The sequence below is a fragment of the Lissotriton vulgaris genome, chromosome 4_1, assembly GCF_964263255.1.
Source record: "Lissotriton vulgaris chromosome 4_1, aLisVul1.2, whole genome shotgun sequence".
Taxonomy (NCBI): domain Eukaryota; kingdom Metazoa; phylum Chordata; class Amphibia; order Caudata; family Salamandridae; genus Lissotriton; species Lissotriton vulgaris.
The window spans coordinates 588,868,869-588,896,444 of NC_141691.1; the positions used below are offsets into that span (position 1 = coordinate 588,868,869).

Sequence of the window (27,576 nt, forward strand, 5' to 3'; positions counted from 1 at the left end):
TGCCCACCCTTATAAAGCAAAATCTCCTCTGTGCAATCAGGAGTTGAACTCACTGTGCACTATACAGTCAGTTATGCACAAGTCACATGTGAGTCTTGTGAACCATGCTCACTGTTGCATGGCAACCTAACAAATTTCGAAGCATAAGTCTCGCTTAAGGATGAAAAACGTTGCTAGTCTGGCTCATACTACACTTTTTATTTAAAACATTAATACTATTATGTGTTATAAAGTGAACAGAAATAGACTAATCTTTCCTTTACCCTTAAATGGAAATTTTAAGGACAGCCATCGTAAAGAGCATTGTACTCCTTGAACTCTTATCCAATCGAATGGGCATGCCCTCGGTCTGGTATTCAAAGCTGTCAGTCTTAGCTTGGCCCTGTGAAACTCTAAGCAGACATCAAGGTTTCAGAGATGTGAGAGATCATACACATTGGCAGATTCCCATGACTAGGGCATCATGGTCCAAAGAAGTTGTCATATTAAGTCTCGGCGCAGGAGCTCGAACCTCGGCAGACAGCCCTCATCATCAGCAGTGCTTCAGAATTTTGATCTTCTCTTCCTGCTCTCTCACGAACTCCTGAACATACCAAGGACACCCTCTTTTTATGTCGCTAAATGCTTTCAAATCAGTGACTCTTTTGCAGGTGATTTTGCATGCTTTCTTCCAATGCACAGGCTTTTTCATTCGCTCTGAAAGACTCCTACAGTGAACCCATCCCTCAAATGTACAGTTTTTGCAGTTTAATCATTCCTAATGGGTCATCATTGTGACCTTCATTTGACATTGAATAATGGTGACTCTAGAAAACATCCTAGGCAAACATTTTGCAGAAGTTTTAGACCCAATACTTATATTCACACCGCAAAATATAATCTGTAGAAAATTCTGTACCTGTATTATAACAAAGAATTAGGCCCTTTCAGAGGTCACTGTTGAAGGTGTAGTAAAAAGTCCTGAAACCCTATGTGCAGGCTATTACCTTTAGTTTAAAGTTTTGTCTTTCTGGGAGGAAGTCTTTTTAGTGTCAGACTTACACCTGACACCTACATCAACAACTCTTCTGCTTTTACTCATCTTCATTATGATGACGATTTCTTTACTTAAAAAGACTGAACACGTAGTTTCATAATGTTGTCCATATTTCTTGCCAAAAAGGTTGCTTTTAAATCAATAAAAGTCGACGCTTTATTTGAGAACTGAAACCTGTCTCAATGGCTCATCTTATGAGGCATTTTTAGAAGAAAGCAATGCAGCAAGATTACTTTGTACACATTTGAGGAAATATGGAAATGTTTGGCAAAGTATTATGCTCCTCTTTCTGAATATCCTGTCACATCAATATTGTAGTGATATGTACTTTGTGGTGTGTGCACTCTTCTCATGGCCGTGCAATATTTGAACTTTGATTATTATTTTATGGCTGGGGACTGGGTGTTTTAGGGATATTTCTTTTTGGTGTTTTTTTAGTGAAAACTTTTAAAGCTCTGTTTAAACGAAACTCACGAATAAAAGGTCACTGTATAGCTCCTACTTTAGTTTTATGTACTGTTGGTTTCTGTACCCAGCTTTTTCTATATATTAAAACAATATTACATCGCTAGAAGAAAATAATGTGTCTGACTGCTAAGATATGTTACATAACACTGAGAATGAACTCAATTCTTGCAAAGCACCATTCTCGTTATTCACTTTGTAGTAAACAAGATGCGTCTGAGCCAAAACCTACCTGCCAAGTTTTGCCGGATGTGAGTCGGAGCAGTTGAAATATTACACTCTCAAAACAGTAATGTAGACTAAAAAGCCAATTCAAACATGAAGCCCTTGAGGTATTTGAACGTCTTGGACATGCACATTATAACTGTGTGAATTGTTTTTTGACATATACAGGGCGCAGAAGTACCTTGCTTTGTTGGCCTCTGACTAGTTTCTATTGTATATGTGTGGTCCAGGCAGGCTTATAATGACTGTTTGTCGTTCTCTTGCAGGAAGGAGTTGTTACTGAGTTTGAAACACAGTGTGTTGTTCACTGTAAAAACCCAGTGAGGCAGACTGGGCTGTGCTGTCCAACTTGTCCAGGTAATTCGTTTTTAGATGGTGGTTCCATTGCTGGTGAATGTGTATTTTGCATTATATAATTAAGCCCTATGGAAACATCCACACTTTCTCTGTAATTCTGTAGTTTTGTGGTGCGGCATTCAGTATGGGCAATTGGTACATATGTATTGTGTCATCATGAATTGTTATAGGTGCAGTTCAGAAAAACGTGCACATTTATCTTCCAAACTAGCGTTAGCAATGTGGAGATGAACACAATAGTCCCTTCTGGAATACTGAACTCTCCTCAAGCAAATGCTCCTGGGTTCAACTCTGGAACCAATATTAAGAAATATCTCCAGATCTAGACGGTCTATACGCACCTTTTGGGGTACCCTCTGCAAATCAGAGTTTTATCACCATCAACTATTGTCTGTGTGCAAGACCACTCAGGGTTAGACATTATTAGCTTCCTTTAAGCATTTTACTGTGGGAGGTGTTGTTGGAAATTTAGAAAGAAAATGCAGGTTAGAACACTCAAAATGCCACTGTCTTTGTTGCTAAATGTCTGAAACGATAGGGCACAGCTTCTCCAAAAAGAGCTTCTAATCTACAGAAACATTTTATTTTAAAGCCTTTTGGGTGACAGTGTTTATTTGTGCATTCAAAGAACAAAAGCATTAAAAAAATCAGCGTGTAGAACTTGTGGCATAAGCCACTAGTGTATTACTGAAATTGGGGTGCCAAATTTTCATATGGATTCATTCCATGCAAATGAGCGTGGCTCCCAACTGATACCAGTAACATAATGTAATTTCTATTCTCTGGTGGTTTGGTGATGTTGGTGAGGTGAGTTGCAGGTTATGATGTTACCTGCTCATGAATTGTACTTTATTGAATTCCAGCATTTGTATAGTGCTTCATAACGCTGTTGAGGCTGCAAAATGCTTTTATTTTTATCAGTACCTGAGTGCTCTTTACGTAGGCAGTCCTGGTCACTGCCAACCCTGGGGGTCTGAGTGACCTAAGTAGCCAGTATCCACCAGCAGTGTGACTACTGAAAATACTGCAGGTACTCTGCAAATACATCATTATAATAAAATCAACCTTAGGTACATGTTTTACCAATGGCCACTGCCACTGAATTACTTGGCACACATGGCATAACGTGAGGAGAGGAGTGGGCATAACGGCTAGGGCAGTCAACCTCGAATCTGTGGAACTGGGTTCCAGTCTCGGCAATGATGCTGAACATCCTGTGATTCTGGGCAAATCACTTAATCTCCCGGGCCTCACAAAAAGGTATGTGTCCGCATGTAATGCAGCTGTTGCTCATGTAAAGCACTCTGTTACCCGATTCGGGTCAAGTTTGCGCTATATAAAACTCTGTAAAATAAAAAATAATAAAATAAATGTACCTCTCCCCAAGTGAAAGTGCTGTATTATAAACTCACAGAGGTCTAGAAGCATAAGATATTGTAAAATTCAAAATAAGCATAAAATGTGTTCCCTAATGTTTCTGTGAATTAAAATGTCATCTTGAACTCAGACTTCCATTCTACATGAAGAGGGGGCTTATTGAATCCCTCCATCAGAAATTATTAGGACTTCTGTGTTCAACAGTGTCCAGAAAATATGCATTACAAAATCTTCATTGCACAAAGAACTTCAAACTGTCATGGGTTTGGTAGAAGATAGGGCAAGATGAGTGAACATTATTTAAGGTTGTGTAGTTAACCCACACTGGTTGCTATTGAAGAGTGACATGATAAGAAACCAAAACCAGTCTAGGGAAATAAACATTGTTACACCTTTTTGCCCGTTATATAAATTGAAATGCTATAATTAAGACCACTGGAATTGTGTATCAGGGGAGAAAAAATTATCTGGCAGGGTTCACTTAAGTAGCAGTAAGAAAAAGGCAAATTATGTGGCATAATCGGCACATTCTGTGATAGTATTCATTATTTTGTCATTTCTACACGTGGTAACATTGTTTGGGCAAAGATTTCACCTCATTAGTACTAGTTTAACAGTCAACTACAGCAATAACCAACTCAAATGTGAACACTTAATCTTTGCAAAGGGACTTCAGCTGAGGGGTAACATGAGTTTGAACCGATTGAACTACAAACAAATTTATTTTTTTGTTAACATTTGCATAAGGTGTATTATGCAGCAAGTGCATAATTATTGGTAAAATGCCTCAGCTGCAAAATTGCAAAATTCCAGTGGTTCTAGATATAATGAAGCTAGTTAACACATCTTTAAATAGTTTGTTTTTGAGCTACACCCAATTAAAATCTATTAATAAAATGGACTAGGTTTTCAGTTGCATTATCATAAGACCGTCTCAATAGAAATAAAAAATACTATGTAGTTATGTAAGCATAAAGCCTTGATATAGTGTGAACTTAGCTGAAAGGCAGCAGAGAGCTGTACATGATGCAGGCCATAGACACTGTCATTGCATGGTTGGAGGGATAGCTGGTCTCTAGGAGTGAAAGTGGACCCCTGCTGCATCAAGATTCTTGTTGAAATACAAGCTGTTCTAGACTAGGCAGTGGAGTTGCCAGAAGCGCACAGATGTCTGGTTATTGTCACAGCTGTATTTTTAAGCAAGCGTTTTGTACAGTCCGATTAAATGCATTGCTCATCTGTCTTGGAGGCAGATTACTGCTCCAGCTAGGCCTGAATTTGAACTTTCTGAACTTGGACCAGAGTCACCAAAAATGTGTTAATCTACATATTCTATACTCGTGCATATGATTTCCCTGTGTTTCTTCATTTCTGGGAATTCATAGAACCCAGTCATATTTTGCTTACAAATCTACACTGATTAGAGATGTACACGTGTACGTCTTTTCGTTACATATTCTCCAATTGATTATCTGTCCCCAATGGCATAGTAATTGTGTCAAGGATCCTAGTGCAAGGAATTCGATGCCTCCTCCCTGTATTCTGTTTGAATTGTAAAATACAGCAATAATCAGGGTACAATGGCCCCCACAGGGTTCTAGGGCTTGGTGTCACTGCACCTGCTGCACAAAAAGAAGTCACGCCTCTTTCTGTCCCATGGGCATTCCCTTTGAGTACACATGACACAAATGTGCAAAAGTGCGTTCAAATTGTTTTTCTTTCTCCATGGGGTAATCATTTTCTATCATGGAGAAATCCATTCCCATCATGCTTGGGGATGTCCCTTTTTCTGTCCCCTTTCATTTCCCACCACAGAAAGGTGTGTACTGTTGCTCATTACAGGAACAAGTTTCAAAGGTTGGAAACACCAGAGAAAAGTCTGTGAATCCACTGTGTTGATGGGTTGTTCTGTGTAGTAAATCAGATCTGGGGACAGGATGTCTACCAATCTTTCATCTATGAATCAGGTTCAAGGAATTTCCACCCACTGATCAATTTTTGTTCACAGAAAAAAAAACTATAAATAAGGCCCATCATGTACATACACACTCAATCACAGTTTCCGAAAGTATGGAATTTCCTCTTTGAGATGAGGTGTAATGTTGACGATATAGGAGGATAAAGTTGAACATAGATACATATGTCAATTCCAATTAAGTCTGTTGTGCATGTAAGTCAACCCCAGTAGTCACTTCCAACAGAATGGAACATCAAATCGGAGTTGTGAGATAAATAGATGTAACGCTGCACCTGATGGGGTATTTAATGGATGCAGTATGTACCACCTATTACAAGTTTTCCAGGTAAAGAAGGGGCATGAGATGCAGAATCTGAATTTACCGTGCTCAGTTCTACATGTTTAACCTCCACTGATAAACTTCTCCAGTTTTTCGTTGGCAAAATCTGTCAGGGACACTTTGTGTCCTAATCCAAGAGCAAATTGCCATTTACACAGGGATCACTATTTACCCCACATCTCAGAATGAAGGCCATTCCAACCACCATTCGTGCAGCAGGTGCAGTGGCACCAGGGACCAGAGCCCTCAGTGTTCCATTGAACCCTCTACATTCTTGTATTTTACTACCACACCAGCAGTCAAAAGACACATTTTCCTTGGTTGCACCAGGGCCCGTGTCATCACTGCAACGCTACTGCATGGAAGGCTGATGCAATGGGGATAGACTGATGGCTGCGAGAGCTGAAGGCTGCTGAGTCTGTGGTGTGTCCCAGGAGCACGAGCCGAGGTCCCTTTAATACATTTACATTGTTGTGCATGTCGGAACAGAAAAGAAGGATGTTGCTTATGCGGGCTTGCCCCAGTCACTTCTTGCATCTCTTTTCAGGCTGTGTATTTGAAGGCAGACAGTATAAGGAAGGGGAGGACTTCCAGCCCGAAGGGAACAAATGTCTTAAGTGTTCTTGCATTGTAAGTACTTTAAAACTGCTCTTTAAAGTTCCGGCTTCAAAGGCTACACATTGTGTTCATAGCAGCTGAAAATGTACACGTGCACCTGAGGAGGGGAGAGGCGCAGGACAGCTAGGGGCAGGATTTGTGAGCGGGGGGAAGGGGCCGGGCTTTACACAAGGGGGTCTCCTCTCCGTCTCTTCCTGCGTCCCTCTGATCCCAGGCAGTCAAAGCACACTCCAGAGATTTCAGCACACAGGCTGCTTTTTTAGCTTGCAGTATTGCGGATCGTTTAATCTGCAGCAGATGTTGCAAGTTAACAGAAAACACATCTGTCTGTGTCACACAGTACCTTGGTTGAGAGATTAAGGCGAAGCGAACGGGGATCTGAGGCGGTGAGGGAAAGTTGATCGTTTTCCGCCCTGGATAACAGTGGCCGAAGCCGTGCACCAGGTACACGAGGCTGCGTAGACCTCACCGCTGGCCAATTCCGAAAAAAAGGTTAAACCACACATAAAGCTGCACTGGTTGCTTCCCTGTCGAACTTGTTCTTGTTACACACTTGTGAAGCACTTGCGCCCCTGAGGATGACGCTGGCATGTCTGCAACTTTCCGCGCCGGGCAAAACTTCACAAAATGGCTCCCAACAGGTGTTGATGATGCTAAGGCCGTGATTTATTGGGGAGGATACCAAAAGGTGTAACAGTTTGTAATAGGCCCATTCGCATCACTAATGTCTGCATCAATATGAGTATTTAGGTGTGTCTTTCGGAGGGGTAAACAGGTTGAATAAAACTCCTTCCAGGCAGCATATCTGCTCGGTATTCACTTCCTGGTTCGTTAAAGTTCTAAAACAGCCAAACGCACATTTTCTTTGTTGCAAACTTGACAATTTCTGGGAGCACAGCATAGATTGTAGTCAGTGTTAAATCATGTTTATCAAATGTTTTAGGCCACGAGGGTCAGAAATGCAAGGTGAAAAATGTCAAACAAAATGGGAACTGGTGAAACAGATGGATTACCAACGTTTAAACAAAAGAGGCACACTTTAATGCTTTTCGTGGTACACAAAAAAGACATGTAAGAAATAATTTATAAATGCATGAACGTGCGATCGAAAGACACATTCATTACATTGTAAAAAATGAAACTCGAATAGTAGTGGTTACTAGTAACTTGACCATTCTAAAATAAATACATGAATACTGAGAGCAATTAAAAAGTAAGAATGGTATACAATTCATAAATATAGTTGCATAGGAAATTCAGAGTAAACAAGCTGAACAAGTATTGTCAAAGTCGATACGTCTCCCCTATGTATCAACTAGCTTTTCCAATGGTTTTTGTCTATGTTGTACAATGATGCGGGATATTGCAGCGCCAGTATAAACAAGCATTGGCATAGCCAATAGGTCTCACATTTCGGAAATTATAAGTCTTTAGCCCTGCAACAGTTGGTGTTGTTGCACCAAGGATATTCTGCTACCTAACTAACTACTTATAGGGTCCAAAAAGCGAGACCTATTGGCTATGCAATTGTTTGTTTGTTTTTTGTTGCTGTTTTGTATAAGTTGCCAGATCTACAATATCTGGACATGGTTTTTGTTAACAGTTCTTTTCAGCAAATGAACTTATTTTCATTGCTCTGAATGTTGTTTCCATTCTGGTTGTAGGTAGCAGGCTGGTGGTGTGTGTGCCTGGTGGAAGCGTGCACTGACAGCTGGTGGTGTGTGTGCCTGGTGCAATCGTGCTCTGACAGCTGGTAGTGTGTGTGCCTGATGGAAGAGTGCACTGACGACTGGTGGTGCGTGTGTCTGGTGAAAGTGTGCACTGACGGCTGGTGGTGTGTGTGCCTGGTGGAAGTGTGCACTGACGGCTGGTGGTAGGTGTGCCTGGTGGAAGCGTGCACTGACAGCTGGTGGTGTGTGTGCCTGGTGGAAGAGTGCACTGACGGCTGGTGGTCTGTGTGCCTGGAGGAAACGTGCACTGATAGCTGGTGGTGTGTGTGCCTGGTGGAAGCGTGCACTGACAGCTGGTGGTGTGTGTGCCTGGTGGAAGTGTGCACTGATGGCTGGTGGTGTGTGTGCCTGGTGGAAGCGTGCACTGACAGCTAGCGGTGTGTGTGCCTGGTGAAAGCATACACCGACGTCTGATGGTGTGTGTGCCTGGTGGAAATAGGAACATTCACAGTGATAGAGGACACAAATGAAACTGACGAAGGGGAAGGGGGAGAACGGAGGGGGAGTGCGAGCAGAGGATCATAATTCACAGCTAGAAGATACAAATGGAGCTGACCAGGAGGGAGGGGGAAAAGGGAGAGGGGTAGTGAAAGCAGAGGAGCCTGATTACAGCAATAAAACAAGCATTGGAAATGCAATAGGTCTCGCACCATTAGAGTTAGTGCTTTTAGAATTGTTTATGGGTTTTTTTTGTAAATGTTTAGCATTTTTGTTTCCTGTAGCCAATGCTAAAGTATTACAAATAAAAAAAGCCATAAACATTTCTAAAAGCTCTAACTGAAATGGTCTGAGAACTATTGCACTGTGTGAGGGTGAGGGTGAGGGTGAGTGAGGGTGAGTGAGGGGTTGAGGGTGAGGGTGAGTGAGGGTGAGTGAGGGTGAGTGAGGGTGAGTGAGGGTGAGTGAGGGTGAGTGAGGGTGAGTGAGGGTGAGGGGGTGAGTGAGGGTGAGGGTGAGGGGTTGAGGGTGAGGTGTTGAGGGTGAGTGAGGGTGAGTGAGGGTGAGGGTGAGTGAGGGTGAGGGTGAGTGAGGGTGAGGGTGAGTGAGGGGTTTTGGGTGAGCGAGGGTGAGGGGGAGTAGTTGAGGCTGAGTGAGGGTGAGTGAGCGCATTGAGCTTAAAAGTCACGGGCACTGCAAGGAATCGCCACGATTCCTTGCAAGTTGGGGAAAGAGTGGATAAGTCCCAATACTCTCGCTTGCTCGATGCGCATGCGCATCGACAGGCGAGACCTAAAAATAGCAGGAACTTGCTTTGGACTTTTACGGGGGCTTAGGCCGCTGATGGGCCTCTTCGATGCCGCTATACGTCAGGTTATTTTCCAAGCTATGGTCTTGTCTAGACTGGATTATGCTTGCTCCCTCTATTTGGGGTCCAATAAAGCAGAGGTTCAGAGGCTGCAAAGGACACAGAATTACAATACAATACAATATTATCCTGGGTGCTGTGCCACCAGGGATTGAAGAGCTATACAATTATTACACAATGGGTCATGCACTTTGATTCAGGAATACATGCTTGCCTTAGTAAACTTTCATGGACACGTTCCAAGGCTTTTTAACGCACAAAGGCAAGTGCCTCGATGCAAGTCAACAGTACTATAACATTCTGCGTGAGACTGCATCATTAGAGTATTGAACAGCCTATGAAAAAAACGCCAGAGACATCACATGCCTCCTCCCCACGCCTCTATGCACCAGGCACCCTTCTCCAGAGTTTAATAGAAAAAACTGCTTGCACATCTGTGTATCAGTTCTACTACAGATTGTTTGAATCATCGTCAACAAACACCAAACATGAAAGGTTGTGCAGTTGTTAGACTATTGTCTGACATCAATGCTGTGCCCTAAATATTATCTAGAAAAATATCTTCCCACTGGAATTAATAGACTATGTAAACCAGTGGAACTCTATTGTTTTCACTTATAATATTTAGGGCACAATATTTAAGTCAGGCAAAGTTTCTGCACATCATTGATATCTAGCTGTGTTCGATTTTAATAAAAGGAGATAACTCATCCAATGGCACTGAGGCACTAAGTCTAAAAGGTGTACAACAGATTTACATACGCAACTGCTGTATGGGAATATTACCAAGATTATTAGCAGTGATTTACTGTCGCACACACAGATTACCTCCACCTCTAGAATTACAAAAATGGACCACTAAGTGGAAGATTACAAGGGCATGGCAAAACATTCACCATCTACTCTTGCACGCTAAGACAGAAGACTAAAGACTTGTGAGTAAAGGCAAGGTCAGCCCAGAGCACCCTTCTGTTCTGGATCGGACTGATGGTGTGGCTGTGTAGTCTGCATGGATCACTGGCAGAAAAGAGACTCGACGTGGGAAACAACTGGTGAACTGCTGCACATTTGTAATCCCAACACAGAACAGAGTGCCATTGGCAAGCACAACCCTTGTGCGAAACCCGATTCAAAGCTAGATGAATAACCCCGATTCAAAGCTAGAACTGCAAACACTTCTAGCATTGAACCGTGGCATGCCAGGCTATGAATTACCATCTCAGCTTTAAAAAGTTTTAGAATTTACACTTTTTGTGACAAAATATGGAAAACTAGGAATCTTAATCGAAGCCGCTGTTTTGTACTCAGATATTTAATTAGATTATATGACCGCCAATAATATAACATTTAAATTACACACTGGTCAAAATATTATACAATTAACACCTGTATTTGGATGTTTACTGTTGCCAGACAGGCCTCTTTTACATGAACGGGAGAGTGAAAGGAAGAACACCTCAGAGGCAGACAATCCAGACTGCCAATAATTCATTCTAAATTTGAACGTGGGCTGGTTACCGGTACAATTTTACAGTAAGGGCTGATTAGGATTATGATGGGGGCGGGGGATATATTACCCAGTCTAAACAGACGGCAATGCTTCATGCATTTTGTGGAAAAACACAAAAAGAAAGAAAAAATTAACTTGTATTTGGAGGTTTTGCTCTGCTTTTTGAAGCGCTCCAGTGTCAGTAGGCGGAGATGGCTGGAAGAATGGATCCAACCGAAGGGTTTTAAGGCTCATCCTTTTAGGCTTGCATTATTAACATGTTCGGTCAAAACAGACCGGTTGCTGAGCCCTCAAAGTACTCACTGCACATCCCTTTTCAGCACAGGCCCAGCACTTACAGGAGCTGTCACCGCTGAGAGTGCGGCTACTAATTAAGGCACGGAAGACCCATGGACTCGGGTGTATGTTGATAAAAATGACTGCGCCACATCTGCACTGCAGACCCAGGGCATTGGTGCTGCATGTACATGGCAAGGACAGGTCTGGTGGTCGCCCTGTGAATACTGGGCTCTTTCGGGGAACTATAAGCAAAGGGCACACAAATGAGTGGGATAGCAGAGCACAATATAATGACTCATTCTTCGTGTAACTTGTTAACAATAACTCTCAGACTAAGAGCCACGCGTTTTGTTAGCGGCTACACATTTTAAGATCAAGGGCATTCAGGTTTTGTGTAACAAATAGGCATACAGTACACATTGAATCTGTAGTCATTTCCTTACCAGTTTATTTAATTACAGCTGAAGGCTAAGCAGGAGACATGAGAACAAAACTCCCTCCCTCTTTGCTGTGTGGGGTGGAGTATGTTTCTTACACAGAAGCCGCAGGCAGTTATGGCTGTGCAGGTCACGGGTGAGCAAGGGAGGGGACCAGGAAGAAAGCCAGCACGGTGGGGAGCGGGAAGAAGAACACGGACAACGGGAGGGGGACAACCAGAGTGGGGTGCGAACAAAAAAAAAAAAGACACGGGCAATAGGAGGGGGCATCAACAAAGACAACGGACGGGAAGAAAGGCAACAGAAAGTATGGCGGGAGGGGGGCAGGAAGAAAGTCAACACAAACGGAAGGGGGGTAGGAACATAGGGAATAGGACAATGGGGAGGGCGGCGGCAGCAAAGTGAATCACAACAGTAAAGTTACTAAACAAGCTGAGAAAAAAGAAAAAAGTAGCAGTGCCTCCGTGTAGAAGCATGAAACAAATCGTACTCACCTCACGGTAGAAGTAGGAGAAATGCGACATGGCGGGAAGGGGAGGGGGCGGAGCGGGTAAAATAACAAACAAGACGGAGGGAAGAGAGGGGAGGGGGGAGGAGAAATGCGACACGGCCGGAGCAGGGGGCGGAGCAGGGAGAGCGGGCTTTGGAATGTAATTGACACGGCCGGCCGGTCGTGAAACTGAAAGCATGGCCGGCCGGCCGTGAAAGCCTTTGATGCGGCAGGGGAAATGCGAGACGGCGGGGAGGGGGCGGAGCGGGTAAACAAAGACGGACGTGCACGCGCTTTTAAGCTCAATGCGCATGCGCATTGAGCTTAAAAGTCACGGGCACTGCAAGGAATCGCCACGATTCCTTGCAAGTTGGATAAAGAGTCGATGAGCCCCCATAGTCTCGCTTGCTCGATGCGCATGCGCATCGACAGGCGAGACCTAAACACAGGTGGCAGCTGTGCACGTGCACAAGCTCGTGCACGCAAGCTGTAGGCCAGCAAAAGCCTCTGGTGGCACTTTTAAAAGCCACTTACTAAATGTCTTGAAGAGACAGCGCATGCGCTGTCTCAGGCAAGACCTAAAAAGGGTAAAAAACAGAAAAAAATGTGTGACTGCTGCTTGAGATTTTGTCACTCAGCTGGTGCTTGTGGAATAATACAAAATTATAAGGGACCCCGCAAAGCCATTATCTCACAAACATATGTTTTGGGCTAAATGTAGGTCCTCTAAAGTAAGTGTGGACCCACTCTGCACTACGCATGGAGCGTGGAGGTCATAAAAAAACTCTGCTACGCTGTGTAGCGGAGCTTACAGCCCACCGGCACCTACTTAAATTAAAAACTGCTGATGCGATACTCAGTCTCTTTTGCCCATGCCTTTTACCTGTAAGATCAGTGAAAGTCTAATGCAGGTGCGGACTGGAGCTGTCCAGTGTCTCTCTTGCCCCGACTGAGGCATCACCAACTTCCGCTTTCCCTCTCGGGAGATCTCCACGCTCCAGTACTTCCTTGAAGATGGTAGCGGGATGCTGAGATCAAATAAGGGTGATGGTGATGAAGCCTTGTGGTGGTTAGCATGCAGCTTAGCATAGGAGTTCTTGCAGTGCTGTGATCTTACGGTGGAGATCACAGGTAAGATGCAGAGCCTAGAGGCTGACATAACTTTCCGGGGACCAGTGGTTCGCAGCATGTCAGCGAGGAGCCATGCTTGGTGTGTATGCAGTGTGCTCTACTCAGTCAGTGCACACTCACCCGCTACCCGGGCAAGCATTGTTGGTCAAATGAGGACCTGCAGGACCGTCACTTTTAAGGAAGCTTGTCTTCTGGGGCCACAAAATGTAAATGTAAATGTACAGGAATTTATATAGCGCAAATCACCGAGCGGTTTCTAAGCGCTTGCTTGGGGAACCCGTCCTGGTATTCTCCTGTGAGATAACCCCAGCAGGGTATCCGCAAGGTGAAAGCCAGGCATCCCGCCGCGAGGGGCCGTTGTGGAGATTAAGCAAGCTATTACCCAGAGTCACAGAGTGTGAACCCGTGAATCGAGTAGGCACCGGAGCGAGAATTGTCAAGTCCATGGACATTTTAGGACTCAAGACCCCACCGAGCGGGAATTGAACCCTGGTCCCGGGCTGACCTCTGCTTCCAGGTCTGCCTCCTCTAACCAGTGAGCCACACTTCTCCACTGCTGGTTATTAAGCAGACAAGGTGCGGCAGTGACTTACCCAAATTACGGTCATGAAACTTCGTGGAATCTCGCTGAGTTTTTCAGCAACTCCCCGGAATTCCACGGAGACAAACTCCGCGAGCTATGCTCAGGCTTACTCTAAAGGGTTTTTAAAAGGTTGCATAGATTGTGGTGATTGGTATTTCACTATGCAGTTAAATGCAGTAGAAAAAAACAAATTACTTGTGACCATGAAATGACAGACATACACACAAACACACGCACATCTGACAGTACACATTAGAAATAACGTCTCTCATACACCCAGCATAGCAAAGATTTGCATTATATCGGCCTATCCTATTGCTCCCAAACTCACTAGCCACCAAAACACAGCATGCATAAAAATCACTTCAAAGACATAACTGACATGCATCAAAACAGTTAAATGTGAGATAATCAGGAAAAAAACAAGTTACAACAAGCACCCTCTTAGAAGTCCGATGTCAAGAAAATTTTCCTAACACATTGGTTATTTCATAATTATTTTTTTTTCACCAGTTTCAACCATGAGTTCATAAGTGGTAAAGAAACTTCAAAATATGGATCCAAAACCGTGGGTTGTTCTTCAAAAATCTTTATTTTGAGCACATTAAAAGTTTTCCAGCTTTGCACTGCCGACACGTGTTTCGCCCACTCAGGGGCTTTTTCAAGGCAATCTCGATAAGGATGGGCAGGTCTTGTTGTCGAGATGTTCTTATCAGTAAGGCGAAGCAGGTATGATGTAATAATATAAAGGATCCTATTTAATATGATGCTGACGGTTGCGCTGATAAAGGTATAGATTCCAACTTGATAATTAATAGGATAGCTTAAGTCACTGTGCGGAGATCAGTTCTTGTGTTCATGTGGTCTAGAGTCCTGAAGACCTTGATAAGTCTTATTCGTTGTACGCATATGGGCCGGATCTCCACTGCTGGGCGCTAGGTTAGCCTACTTATTATTAGGTTAGGGCCTTACTGATAAGAACATCTCGACAACAAGACCTGCCCATCCTTATCGAGATTGCCTTGAAAAAGCCCCTGAGTGGGCGAAACACGTGTCGGCAGTGCAAAGCTGGAAAACTTTTAATGTGCTCAAAATAAAGATTTTTGAAGAACAACCCACGGTTTTGGATCCATATTTTGAAGTTTCTTTACCACTTATGAACTCATGGTTGAAACTGGTGAAAAAAAATTATGAAATAACCAATGTGTTAGGAAAATTTTCTTGACATCGGACTTCTAAGAGGGTGCTTGTTGTAACTTGGTTTTTTCCTGAGTATTGATACGGGCATTAAGTTGCTTTGTTTAACACCCCTGGTGGTGGGTGTTCTACCAGGTTCTCAGTGCACCTCTTCCCTTGATACTTCACACGCAATTTGCTCAGTGAAAATAGTCGCCAACAGAAGGTGCGGACGTTTTCTCTCATTGAGAAACGCTACCACCAACATTGTTGTATTACTCTAAAATGTGAGATAATCTCCAATTGAAAGGTGAAGGAACCATGTTACTATCATAATAGGTGCATTTGCTATTGGTAAAAGGCTTGTGATTCACCAGAATGAAAAACCCTCAACTAATTTAATATGACAGTGCAGCACATCCAATGACAAATGAAGCAGCAATGCCCAGAACATATAATCACGGGACAACTCAGCCGCTTCTAACATGGAAACTCCAAAATAACCAAAAGTTCTTTGAGGCCATACAAGTGCTAGCCTGTGTTCTAGACAAACGACAATAACATAACATAACTGACTGTTTAGGCCCCTGCTACCACTTAACTTGGACTGGTGCTCCGACCAGTCGAATGCCCTTCAGAACCTGGCCATCTTGCCCAAGGCTGTACCTCTCTGCACTTTCCATTCGTACCTGTCTGTCCCTGTGCTCTGTGCCCTGTGAGCACCCTCTTTGCTGCCTAATCCTTTTGCCTTTTGTACTTGTTTTTGTATGTGTGCATTCTCCCATGTGCTTCTCCTGCTCTCTTCTTTTGTTGCTTTCCTATCCCTTCCAAGCCTTGGTCAATGATTCTCCACCTCCTAGGACATACTTATTGGCAGCTGCTGCACAACCGTGTTGCTGGAGGCCCAAACATGCAAAAAAGACAAGTCGGTCTGTGCCTGTCCATGCCTGGACTGCACTCAACACCACAGACACTGGTCTTTCTTACCATCACCAATACAGCCCTGCCCTACCTGCTAGCGCTCCACACTGAATGCCACCACAGCCTCTGCCCTCGCACTGGTTTCTTCTCATGTGTTCACTGCTCCTTCTCCTGCAACATCCCCCCAGTGCCACCGTCCTCCAACACCTCAGCCTGTATTTCCTGCAAGCATCTAAATACCAGATCCATCTGCAAACACGCCATTGAGATCTGGAACCTCAATGACACCCACTTCCCAGACATCCTCTTGCTTACCGAGACCGGGCTCAGCCTGTCTTCAACCCCTGCCATCACCATGGCCCCCCCTCTGGATTCAAGATAATCCACTGCAATAGTCCTCATAAGCCAGGAGAAGACCTTGCAATTATTCACAAGGACACCATCAACCACCCCTCCAAATGAAACTACAGCGCTCATGGAACACCTGGGCTTCCAGTTACTGATCAGCCACTCTGCGACATTCACAGACACCTTCACCTACTGACTGGCAAGACCATGCATGTCCTTCAGTAGGCTCCTCACCAACTTTATCATCCCCATCCCCATCAGATCCAACAACTAGCTCCTACTCAGCGACCTCAACATTTATCTCAACGACCCCATGGACTGAAACACCATTGACCTCCTAGAATGCCCCAACAACATTGCCCTCACACAGATTGTACAGGGCCTGACCCATGCTGCTGGACCCACACCCGACCCTATCTTCATATCCTGCAAGAAAGTCACCTTTAGTCACACCTCCCCGCTTACATGGCCAAACCACTCAGTTTTACATTTATACATCAGTGCCCCCCACCCCAACTTACCAAACCAACCGTCAAACTCACCTGCAACTGGAGAAAATTAACAGAATTAGACTGGACCTCTGCCCTCAAATCCAGCCATCCAACCCTCAATGGCAACCTACAGAAAGACCTACCCACCTTCGATAACTGTATCTCAGACTGCGCCTTCAATCCACCCCCCTTAAAAAACAATCAGACACACTATAGCTCATGCTAAGGCATGCTAGTACATCAAGGACCTCACAGTCTCCAAAAACACCGCTGCAAGCAACTGGAAAGAAGATGGAGGACCATCCAAAACAAACACCTCCAGAGACACCTACAAATCTGCCCTCTGAAGGTACCACATACAGATCGAGAAGCCAGGAAAGCCACCCTCGTGATCAGACTAGAATCCTGCTCCAACCTAGACAATGAACTCTTCAACATCGTCAAGGAATTCATCAACCTGACAGCCACCACCAACACCTCACCCCCTCACAGATCCTCTGCAACAACCTCTCAGACTTCTACCACATAAAACAAATCTCAAGATATATGCCAACTTCGCACCCCAACCCACCATTGAGGATATCACCAGGCAACCTTCCCCCGCCACCTCCAGCACCCACCTCCAAACAAGCTGGAGCTCACTCATCACAGAGGACACCACCAGAATCATGCAGGCCATTTACTTATCATCACCCTCTGCATTCTTGCCACACCACATGTACAGCCTGGGAAACACACTGATCAGTGCCAACCTCACTATCATCATCAAACCCTACATTCTCAGCTAACATCTCCCAGACAGATGGAAACATGCAGAGGTTACCTCTCCACTCTGCTGAAGAAACTCCTGGCAAATCCTAAAGATCTTAGCAATTACAGGCCCATCCCTCTTACCCTTCCCAGCCAAGGTCCTGGATAAACAGACCAACAAGCAGCTCGCCGCCCATCTTGAAAAGCACCATCTGCTGGACTCCACGCAATCAGGATTCCATAGCAACCACAGCATGAGACCGTCCTTCTAGCAGCAACAGGTGACACCTGCCTAATCGTGGACAGAGGAGAAACCACTGCACTCATACTGCTTGGCAGTATACAACACCTTCTACTATGGGATTCTCATCGCCAGACTTCAGGAATCAGGTGTCCAAGGAGTTGCCCTCAGTTGGATCTTCTTCTTACTCTCCAACAGGACTCAATGGATCAAACTCCCCACTTTCACCTCCAAACCCAAGAAAATCATCTGCAGAGTCCCCCAGTCTCCTCCTTCAGCCCAACACTGTTCAACTTTCACATGGCATCTCTCGCCTGTGTCATAAGAACCCACAACATCAACATTGTCTCCTAAACCAATGACACTCTGGTCATCCTCTCCCCCACTGACAAAAACAACACCACCAGGAACAGTTTCACCACATGCATGTCTGACGTAGCAAACTGGATGTGAGAGAACTGCCTCAAACTCAACATGGATAAAACCGAGGTTCTGATCTTCTGAAATAAGAACCCCCACCATGACTCCTCCTGGAGCGAATAGACTTGGGTCCTATGCCCATCCCCACATATCATGCCAGAAACCTCAGCATCATCCTTGACGAAAAGCTCTCGATGAACATACAAGTCAATGTCATGATATGGGCCTGCTGCTACAAACTCAGAAGGCTCTGCAAAATCTGCAAATGACTTCCGACCCGCACCAGACGCATGGTCACCCTAGCCCTCATCAGCAGCAGACTTGTTATGGCAATGCACTTTATTTTGGCATCTCCAGCCACCTCACTTAAGGCTCCAAACCATCTAGAACACCACTGCCAGACTCATCTTAAACATCTCTGGAAGGGCACACATCATGCCCTACCTCAAGGAACTGCACTGGCTTCCCATCCAGAAACACTGCACATTTATGCTCCTCATCCATGCCTACAAAGCTCTTCGTGACAAGGACCAGCCTACCTCAAAGACTGACTCCATCTCTACCAACCCTCCAGACACCTACGCTCCACTTCTCTTTGCCTCACATGAACCCCCCTCATCCGCAGAAGCAAGACAAGAGGTTGTGCTTTCTCCTTCATCCCTGAAAAAAGCTCAAACTAATCCCCTCTACATATCCAGACCACCACTCTACTCCTCAACTTCCTCAAGAAGCTGAAGACCTGTATGTTCTACCAGGAGCACATGCAGACCTACACTCCTGCTCCGGCACATGGATACCTTCACAGGTGATAAGCCATGCCCTACAAATCTCCAAAACATAACATTGATTTATTTCTCCTTTTTAGGTCTCGCCCTGGAATTCGCATCCGAAGGATGCGTCCAGGGTGGAGACTTATAGTTATCTGACTCGGGGGAATGGAGGACAGGTAACTGCCACGAGCTTCTCTTGGCTGGATTACACTGCGTGCACGCGCACACTCACGCATGCGCACATCACAGCCGCGCACATCACAGTCACAGCCACACCTCCTCCCTCCCCTCCCCCCCCCCCCCCGTCGCCGCCGCCGCACCTACACACACACACACAGAGAGCAGGCTATTCACAACACATGTACAAGCAGGCAGACACGACACACACACGAGCGCACACATACAGACACACACTACACCTCCCCAGCCCCCCCCGCGCCGCCGCCGCCCACACACGAGAGTCCACGCACAGACAATCCCCCCCCGCCGAGCATACACACACGCACGCACACATACAAAGACCCCCCTCCCCCCGCCGCCGCCGCCGCCGCAATCGCACACATACACACATACACACACACACACACACACCAGCACCGGACCCTACTCACCGGCTACGCAGGATTTCTCTTCTCTGGGGCGGCCCCGGGTCTCTCCCTAGCTCACGGGAGCCCCGGGCCGCGGGAGGACTCAGCTTCTTTGCTCCATCCCGGCGGGCAGCCAATCATAGCCCAGCAGCAGGCGGGACTTTCTTCTTTCTTCTGGCCCGGCCTACGTCTTCTCTCCCGTTGCCTGGCTTCCTGCCTCAGGGGTCCGCCAATGGCAGCGCGGCCCTGAGCAGGGAGGCGGGCACAGCGTTTCCTCTGGAATCCCGGGCCCATCGGTGGTGATAATTTATTTTTACAGATGAGAATTGGATCCAGGTGCTCAGACCCATTTAAAATATTGATTAGCATTTGGACTGTAATGAACTATCCGTGCGCCACGTTTGCACTACGGGGTGCTTCTTCGCCTTCCGCCTTGAAGGCAGGTTTCTGGCCGCAAGGGGGTTCACTTTCCAGTGTGTTTGAGTAAAGTAAGAGGGTGCCAGCACCAGGGGTTGTTTGGGATAAACTGTTGGACTGCGGGCGGAGACGCTGCAGAAGGAATGTCGGCTCTGCACGGAGGAGGTAAGGTGGCGCCTCTAGCGTAGCCACTCAGCGCTGAGATCCCCGTACAGCAACTCAGCCTTTCATCCTTCCGAGGAGCAGGGCTGGCCTTTAGTAATGGTGGCCAAGATGCATCCATCAATCGAGTAGCATGTCTGGGGCTCTTAAAATCCTAATGAACTATCCGTGCGCCACGTTTCATCCTTTCGAGAGCAATTCAATGAGTACATTGAACCGGATTAAAAGGAAGCGCCTGTTCTTCGCGGTGTTTGGCGCGTGCTTTAGTGCTACATCTGCACTGATGCAGCTCGTCTGCCAGTATCACTTCTACCTTTCTTTCCCTCACATCTGGCCACGCGCGCTCCATGCCAGCTGCTCCGATCTGCGCCTCTGTGTGCCCGAGATGGTGTTTACAATCGAGCCTCGAGCACTGACCTTTGCCCCATGTCAGATATGCAGTTTGTCCACGTCTGTTTTTCTCGATGTATCCTGCAGCTTACATTTCCCGGAAGTTGTTCTACATTTGTAGTCTATGACTGAATTCTACGTGCGATTTGTGTTAGCTTGACAATTGTGGCTCATGGGGAAGACCCTTCTAATAATGCCTTCCCACTTCAGCAATGCTGTGTGATCTTGGACAAAACACGTTACCTGTTCTACAGATCCCATACCTGGTTAAATCGGTGGTGTTTGAAAAAGAGCTCAAAATCAGTGTGCATGTTATAGAATGACTGGCCAGGACATGCAACAACTGCAGAAATGTTCAGCTTTTTAATCCGCATCTCTGCATGTCTGGGCCTGTCAGCCCCAGAGAAAGACGGCTCTTAAGTTCCATCATGCAGTTGCTGGTGGCTAGGGGGCCCCACATTAGATGGGGATGCATCGAGGGGCGCCATATACATGCTGTGCAAGTCATGCCCATGTATGAGAGGCCCATGTTCAGTGTGAGGTGAGCAATATGCACGCATCAGCTGCAAACCGGGTGGTGTCTTCAGATGCACAGCGCATTTGCACATTAATAGCCAGCATTCGTGTTTAAAAAGTCTTGCTTGCTGTATTTGCACAGTTGTGTTTGAAAAAGTACAGGTTGTTGCGTTAGCACATGAATATTCACCATTCGTGTTTGGTGTTGCTGCTGAACAAACAGCAGTATATTCAAATTTCACAAACCAAGAGAAGCAACTCTGCTTTTGAGTTATGGTCGCCTTGATTTCATGTCGCCCAAACTGTACGTATTACATGCGATTAGTGCATGGTTACCACTGAAGGCCACAGCATCACTCAACACCACTGAAGGCCACAGCATCACTCTGTGCAACCATTTAACAACAACTGGTTCTAATATGTTCTCTCAATGTTTCAAGCTTTATTACAAATGTCACAAAAAGATGTTAATATTTCACTTCTGTTCTTGGATTTTCATCACAATAAAATACACTGAACATAATCTTCCCAAAAGTTATTTACAAAAGTTTAAGCTATTGCCATTATAAATTACAATAACTTTTATCTAAGTATTAATTATTAAAAAAATAAAAGCCATTGTTATTTGTAATATTAATACATCTAAGTCATGTAAATACAACACATATTGCATTACAAATGCTATAGGTGTCACGTTTGCGAAAGTTAAAACTATTGGCATTGTAAATGACAAACCTATTAATTTCGCTATTTTCAAAACCAACACAATAATTAAAAATTTGTCATTTACAATACCAATAACTCAAACTTTCCTAATGCGAGACCTATTGCATTGCAAATGCTTGTTCTTTTTGCTTTCACCTCTTGCCCCACTCCTTTTTCTTTTATTAAACTTTGTGAATTTATGAGTTGATATATTTTAATATTACTATATGCAAGTCATACTGTCGAAGGCAAACAGAAAAACTGCAATATTATTGTAAATTAAGTCTTTTGGGACTATTTCTTGATATTATCAAACCTTCGGTTTCTACAGAGGTGCTGACTACTTCATTTATATGGTAGATCTTTGGGCGGGTGGATTTCTGGAAGGAGTTTAAGAGAGGCAATGAAATGGATCAGAACCTAGACAGAAGGCAGAGAAGAAGAACAGCTACATATGTGATGCTATATTACAGAAATTTGTTTAGTGCCATATTGCGATTAGTGTGGCCTTACAGCGCTGTCAAACCTTGGGTAACTTCATCCCTTGGTCTTAAGAATTCTGCCATAGACTAAAGTCTGTTTTCTGATTATTGGGGTTTGATCATCAGTACTGTGGGTGTAAATTATTCTGAAACTTTCATGTATATTTGGTTGTTTCATGTTGGAAATGTTTGGTTTGAGTAGATGGATGTCTTTACCAATTTAGGTATGTGTCACCTTGGATGACTGGTATGTACATTGCCCCACTTGGCGAGTGTTTTTGATGTACTGAGAGTATGGAATTTTGTTACGGTCAGAATTCACCATTAAACTAGACTGAATGTGGGGTGCTGGGGAGGTGTTTGTTCAATGTTTATTTTCTGTCATAAAGTTCCATATGTGTTTTATGAAGAGTGAAGTGTTATCAAGTTCTCTAATGTCCATTATATGGTGCGCCTGAATTGGTTTGGATATAATGGTGCGGTATTGACTAACGCATTAATGGTAAAACGGGCGGCAATTATGGCAAACAGTTAAATGGGGTAGTGGAAACAATAGGGCCTGTACCAGTCAATCATGTGCCACCAGAACAATGGGTTCTACACTATCAGGCCCAATTTGCTTCCACAATAGGTACCCCCTTACGTTACCTTGAAATAACCTCTGATATTGGCTTAAGTTTTGATATAGAGGAGATTGAAAGATTTTTAGGTGCTATCCCTGCAAGCAGGGCTCCTGGTCCGGATTGCATTCCGGCCGACATATTTAAACAAGACAGGAAGAATTGGCTTAAATACATCCATATAATATCCAATGCCCTGACTAGAGGTGCCCTCATACTAGAATCCTGATGTGGGGCAGAAATAATCCCAATATTCAAAAAAGAGGACCGCGACAGCTAAAGTAATTACAGGCCGATAAGCCTAAATGACACACTACAAAAGATTGTGGCCAGACTTGTGTTGAGAGAATAAACACTTGGATAGTTGATCATGAAATTCTATCCACCTTTCAAGCTGGCTTTCGCCCCAATGTCAGTACTATCGTCCAAGTCTTTAGATTCATGATGATCTATTGGAGTACTGTGATTTTAGCCGGGGGGACTTTATATGCTGCATTTATAGACCTAAAATCAGCATTCGACCTGGTGCCCCGATACAAGCTATGAGACACACTAAAGTAAGCAGGGATGCCCCCTGAGCTCCTACTTTTTATCATTAAACTGCATGAGTCTACCTATGCCCAGGTACGGTGGGGTCAACAGGGCGAATTGACGGATCATTTCCTAGTAAATAAGGGTGTACGCCAAGGGTGCGTTCTGGCCCCTACCCTCTTCTCCTTGTTCATAAACAAGGTTATTTTATATTATACTGCCTACCCAACTGATGCCCCTACTCTTGCCGGTTCGAAGGTACCACTATTAATGTTTGCAGACGATACCTTAATTTTGTCCAAAACTCAATCCGGTCTGCAACGTGCCCTGGACAGATTTACTGTTTTTTGCAGCAACCATGAGCTGGTAGTTAACGTCGATAAGACCAAGTTCATGGTGTTGCACAAATATAAAATAGTAAAAGGCAGAGTAGAGATGAACAACGGGTCCCTGGAACAAATCAGCACATTCACATATCTGGGCGTAACAATGGGTAAGAGGATGAACTGAAAATCCTAGATAGATTTGTTAGTCCTCAGGCATAACCAACTAGCAGGCGCCCTACTAAAAGAACACCGACTCTCCCATACTAAACCGATAGGGCCAGCTCCAACAATCTATAAAGGGAAAATCAGGGCATCGATAATTTATGGTGCAGAGCTCTGGGGTTTTGAAAATCTAGCTCCCCTAGTCCTTGCTCAAAACAAGCTCCTGAGATCACTAACTGGTCTCCCTCAATTGACTCCTCTTAAACCCCTACTATTAGATTTGGGATGTATTTCATTGGAGGAGGCAGCGGGTTTTAGACCCCTGGCTTACTGGAGATGGCTATGGACAACACCGGAGTAAGCACCATATGCTAATGCAGTAAAGCTAATTAGAGAAGCTGACATGTCCTCAAAAATGAATTGGCTACAAATGATCAGGGGAACATTACTCGATATGGGGCTCAGATCTGTGGGAGGACCCAGCATGGAATCTGTTTCCAACTAAAAATGATTGCAAAGCACTCTATAGGGACATGGTCAATTATAAGTCCATGTAATTGGTGAGTAGCACCCTTCCTGACAGGTATCTTTTTAGAACATAAGTATGGATTCAGGCCTGAAGCATATTGGGATTTTATCACAAGACCTTGCGATACGAAACAATATCACCAATTTAGAGTGGGTACCCTCCCTATAAAATCTTTTACGTCAAAGTGGCATAATGTTTAAGATATTAAATGCCCCATGTGCTTCACTATGGAAGAGTCTATAGCTCATGTACTGTTTGTTTGCCCAGCATATAAGGGTCCTCAACATAAATGGCTCAAGCCGATCTGTTGAAACCTTGGCACAAGATCTTGACAAACAGCCTTGCGTATTCTGTAAACAGACACACGCGAAGACGTAGCTATAGCTATGGTGACATTTCTGAGCTGGACATAGGCCCTTTGACGAACCAGTTTGGAGGCTACCGCAGTAACTACTCTTCATTAATTAACTTGCATATCCATTTAGTGTGGCGTACCCTCTGTGTACCGTTTTCCCATGAATAATCTGTATTTATATATGGTGTTTTACATTTTTCTTTAAATGCTGTGGATATGAATCATAGCCATTACTTTTACCACCAATAAATGATATTACATTTTATATAGAACCATACAATTATAACGGAACACTCATTTTTAATGGTATTTTAAAGGAACTCTAAATTGTAATTACTATTGTGTTCTTAAGGTATTTTATGGTACTTTATGATATTGTATGTACTGTTTTTGAGTCTTTTATGATTGAAAATATCGAATAAAGACTAAGTTGATTCGATTTGACTAACACATTCTATTGGGGTTTGTTATTGTTTAGTATTGTGGTCAAGACTGTTGTGAACTCAGTGAAAGACGATTGATTGTAATATCTGTGCTGTGTTGGATGTCTGGCCAGTTTTCTTTCTAAGTTGTCCTTTTGGAGGTTGTATGTTGTATGTTTTTGGGGCAATGCACACTGAGATTGTGTAAAGGTATGATAGCTGGTTAGTGCCTTTTCAAAAGACTGACATTTCTCACATGATTTACTTTGAAGAGGTGAGGAACATGCTTCCGGATAAGTAGGTGATTTGCATGGAGGGCAAACATAGTTTCAGGATTCAAGTGCTTTTGCGGCCAGGACTTAGCTGAATGTTTTTATGTCTGGGACTTTGCTTAATGGTCTCATTCTTCTTTTATCTCGAAGGTAGCTCCCAGAGCAGGTCATTAAAGTCAAACACTTCAGAGCAGCCTGTGTACAAAGCAGTTAGTGCATTTGCTTGTAAGGACATTCCAGCGCACATGACTTTGATGTGTGCTGGTGCCATATTTATTCAGTGTATTTAAGATGACCTGCTGTCCCCACAGCGCATGCTTTTTAATCCTTTATGCGAATGATCAAACTTCGCAGTGCAGTTAAGTTTAGGACGTTTTGAAACCTCTGGATCAGACGTTAAATAAATAACGAAAGTTCAGTTACCTTGGGAGCTGTGTTTATCCGAATGAAAGAAAGCGGGAACCAGTCAGCGCTATATATTTGTGAAAATTGGAATGCCAGCGCGCTTTTCAACTCATATGTGTAAAATAGAGGTTTAAACCTTCACCTCCTTTTTGACTTTTGAATGATATTAAGTAAATCACCCACACAAATTACCCCTATTTATGTCTTGTTCCCATCTGCGGTCTCTTCCTTTCATTCTTTTCTGTCATTGCCTTGGATTGTACCTTCCTTTGGTGTTGTTAAGATGCTCCATGACTGAGTTGAAACCCTTGCCCCCAGGGATGGCCTACATTTTGAACCCATGTAGAGAATGTTGCTGTGTAGCACCATGTTCAGGAATGGAACAGGCACAGAAGAGGCATCTCTTATTTGCCTCTGGAACACTCTCTTGTAAGCAAGTGAAAGTTCCTCTAGGAAAGCTAAACTGGTGCAGTTTAACATCAGGGGCCGTATGACCCATGTAAAACCTCGAACTGTGCTCATAGTCTAAAAGGTTTTAGATTGTGTTTGGTTTAGTGCTAATCTACCACACAAGAATAAATGCAACAGTGCCCAAAGGCCTCCTTGTTATGAAATTACACATTTCCAGATCTTGTATGTTTTCAGTACATTTCCATATCTCTTTTCTTTCGGTGGTGGTAGTGCAAATGGATAAATTGTAGCTCTGAAGGCACCCAGCACCTGTATGGGCATTGGCACTTTTAATTCGAAATGAGGCCTGCCTTAAAGCAATTCTAAACCTAAACAGATACAAGGAATAAAGAGCTGGGTACTAAAGAAGCACTGTAAGCCCTCCCTGCTATTATACTCTCGTACATAGGCAGGTGGTCTCAAAATGTGGCTGTAATCTTCTGTTTAATGTTTTCTCTATCACAACATCACACGCTTTCACTCTAGCAGCTTCCCATTTAGTGCCATGATACCCCTCTGTTTTGCTCATTAAAATTAAGGTATGTTTCCTGTTTTTAAGTAAGCCAACAGCTGCTTGATGAACTTCACAATTCCTAAATAAATAAAATAATAAATAAATACACAAAAAATACACAATTAAAAATGGAATACTCTGTTTAATGAGTTATTATTATTATTATTATTATTATTATTATTATTAAATCGGTTTTGTACAGCGCACGGTTACCCTGGAGCATCCCAGTTATTGAGTGCAAACGTTTTCGAGAAGGTGGGTGAAAGCAAAATCAAACTCATGACTTACATGACCTGATTTGAGCAAGGTGCCTTATCTACATGTGTACATAGGGGCCTGTGAAGAATTACCTCAACAACATATTGTATTGTATTGTAATTGCATTTGTATAGCGCTTACTACCCCTGACGAGGCGTTGAAGCGCTTTTTCGGTGAGTAGCAAGCTACTCGGGGACCCATAGAGGATTACTGTTAAATTAGTATAGTAAAACATGCAGATACATTTTAAGTGGTGGATATGTTAGTCAGTTATTTGGATTCGGAAGAATAGCAGAAGGATAGAAGAGGAAAGAAGGTTTGATGGGGTGTTGAGTGCTTTTTTTGTCGAGTAGCACGCTACTCTGAAAAGCCATAAAGGATTAGTGGTGAATTAGTATGGTGAAATATGAAAGTAATTTCAGTGGTGGATATTAGTCAGTTATTTGGAGTGAGAAGGACAGCAGAGGGAGAGAAGGGAAAGAAAGATTTGCATTCATATAGCGTATGTTACCCCT

At 44.0% G+C, this 27,576-nt stretch overlaps 1 protein-coding gene across 1 annotated transcript in view; it reads left to right on the top strand.

Annotated features, from left to right (window-relative positions):
* The window catches only part of BMPER (BMP binding endothelial regulator), a 477,629-nt gene that overhangs the window by 211,274 nt on the left and 238,779 nt on the right, over positions 1-27,576 (top strand). Inside the window, exons 5-6 of the mRNA XM_086964813.1 lie at positions 1,993-2,083; positions 6,305-6,387. Coding sequence (XP_086820939.1) covers positions 1,993-2,083; positions 6,305-6,387 — 174 coding nt within the window. The remainder of the gene's footprint in view (positions 1-1,992; positions 2,084-6,304; positions 6,388-27,576) is intronic.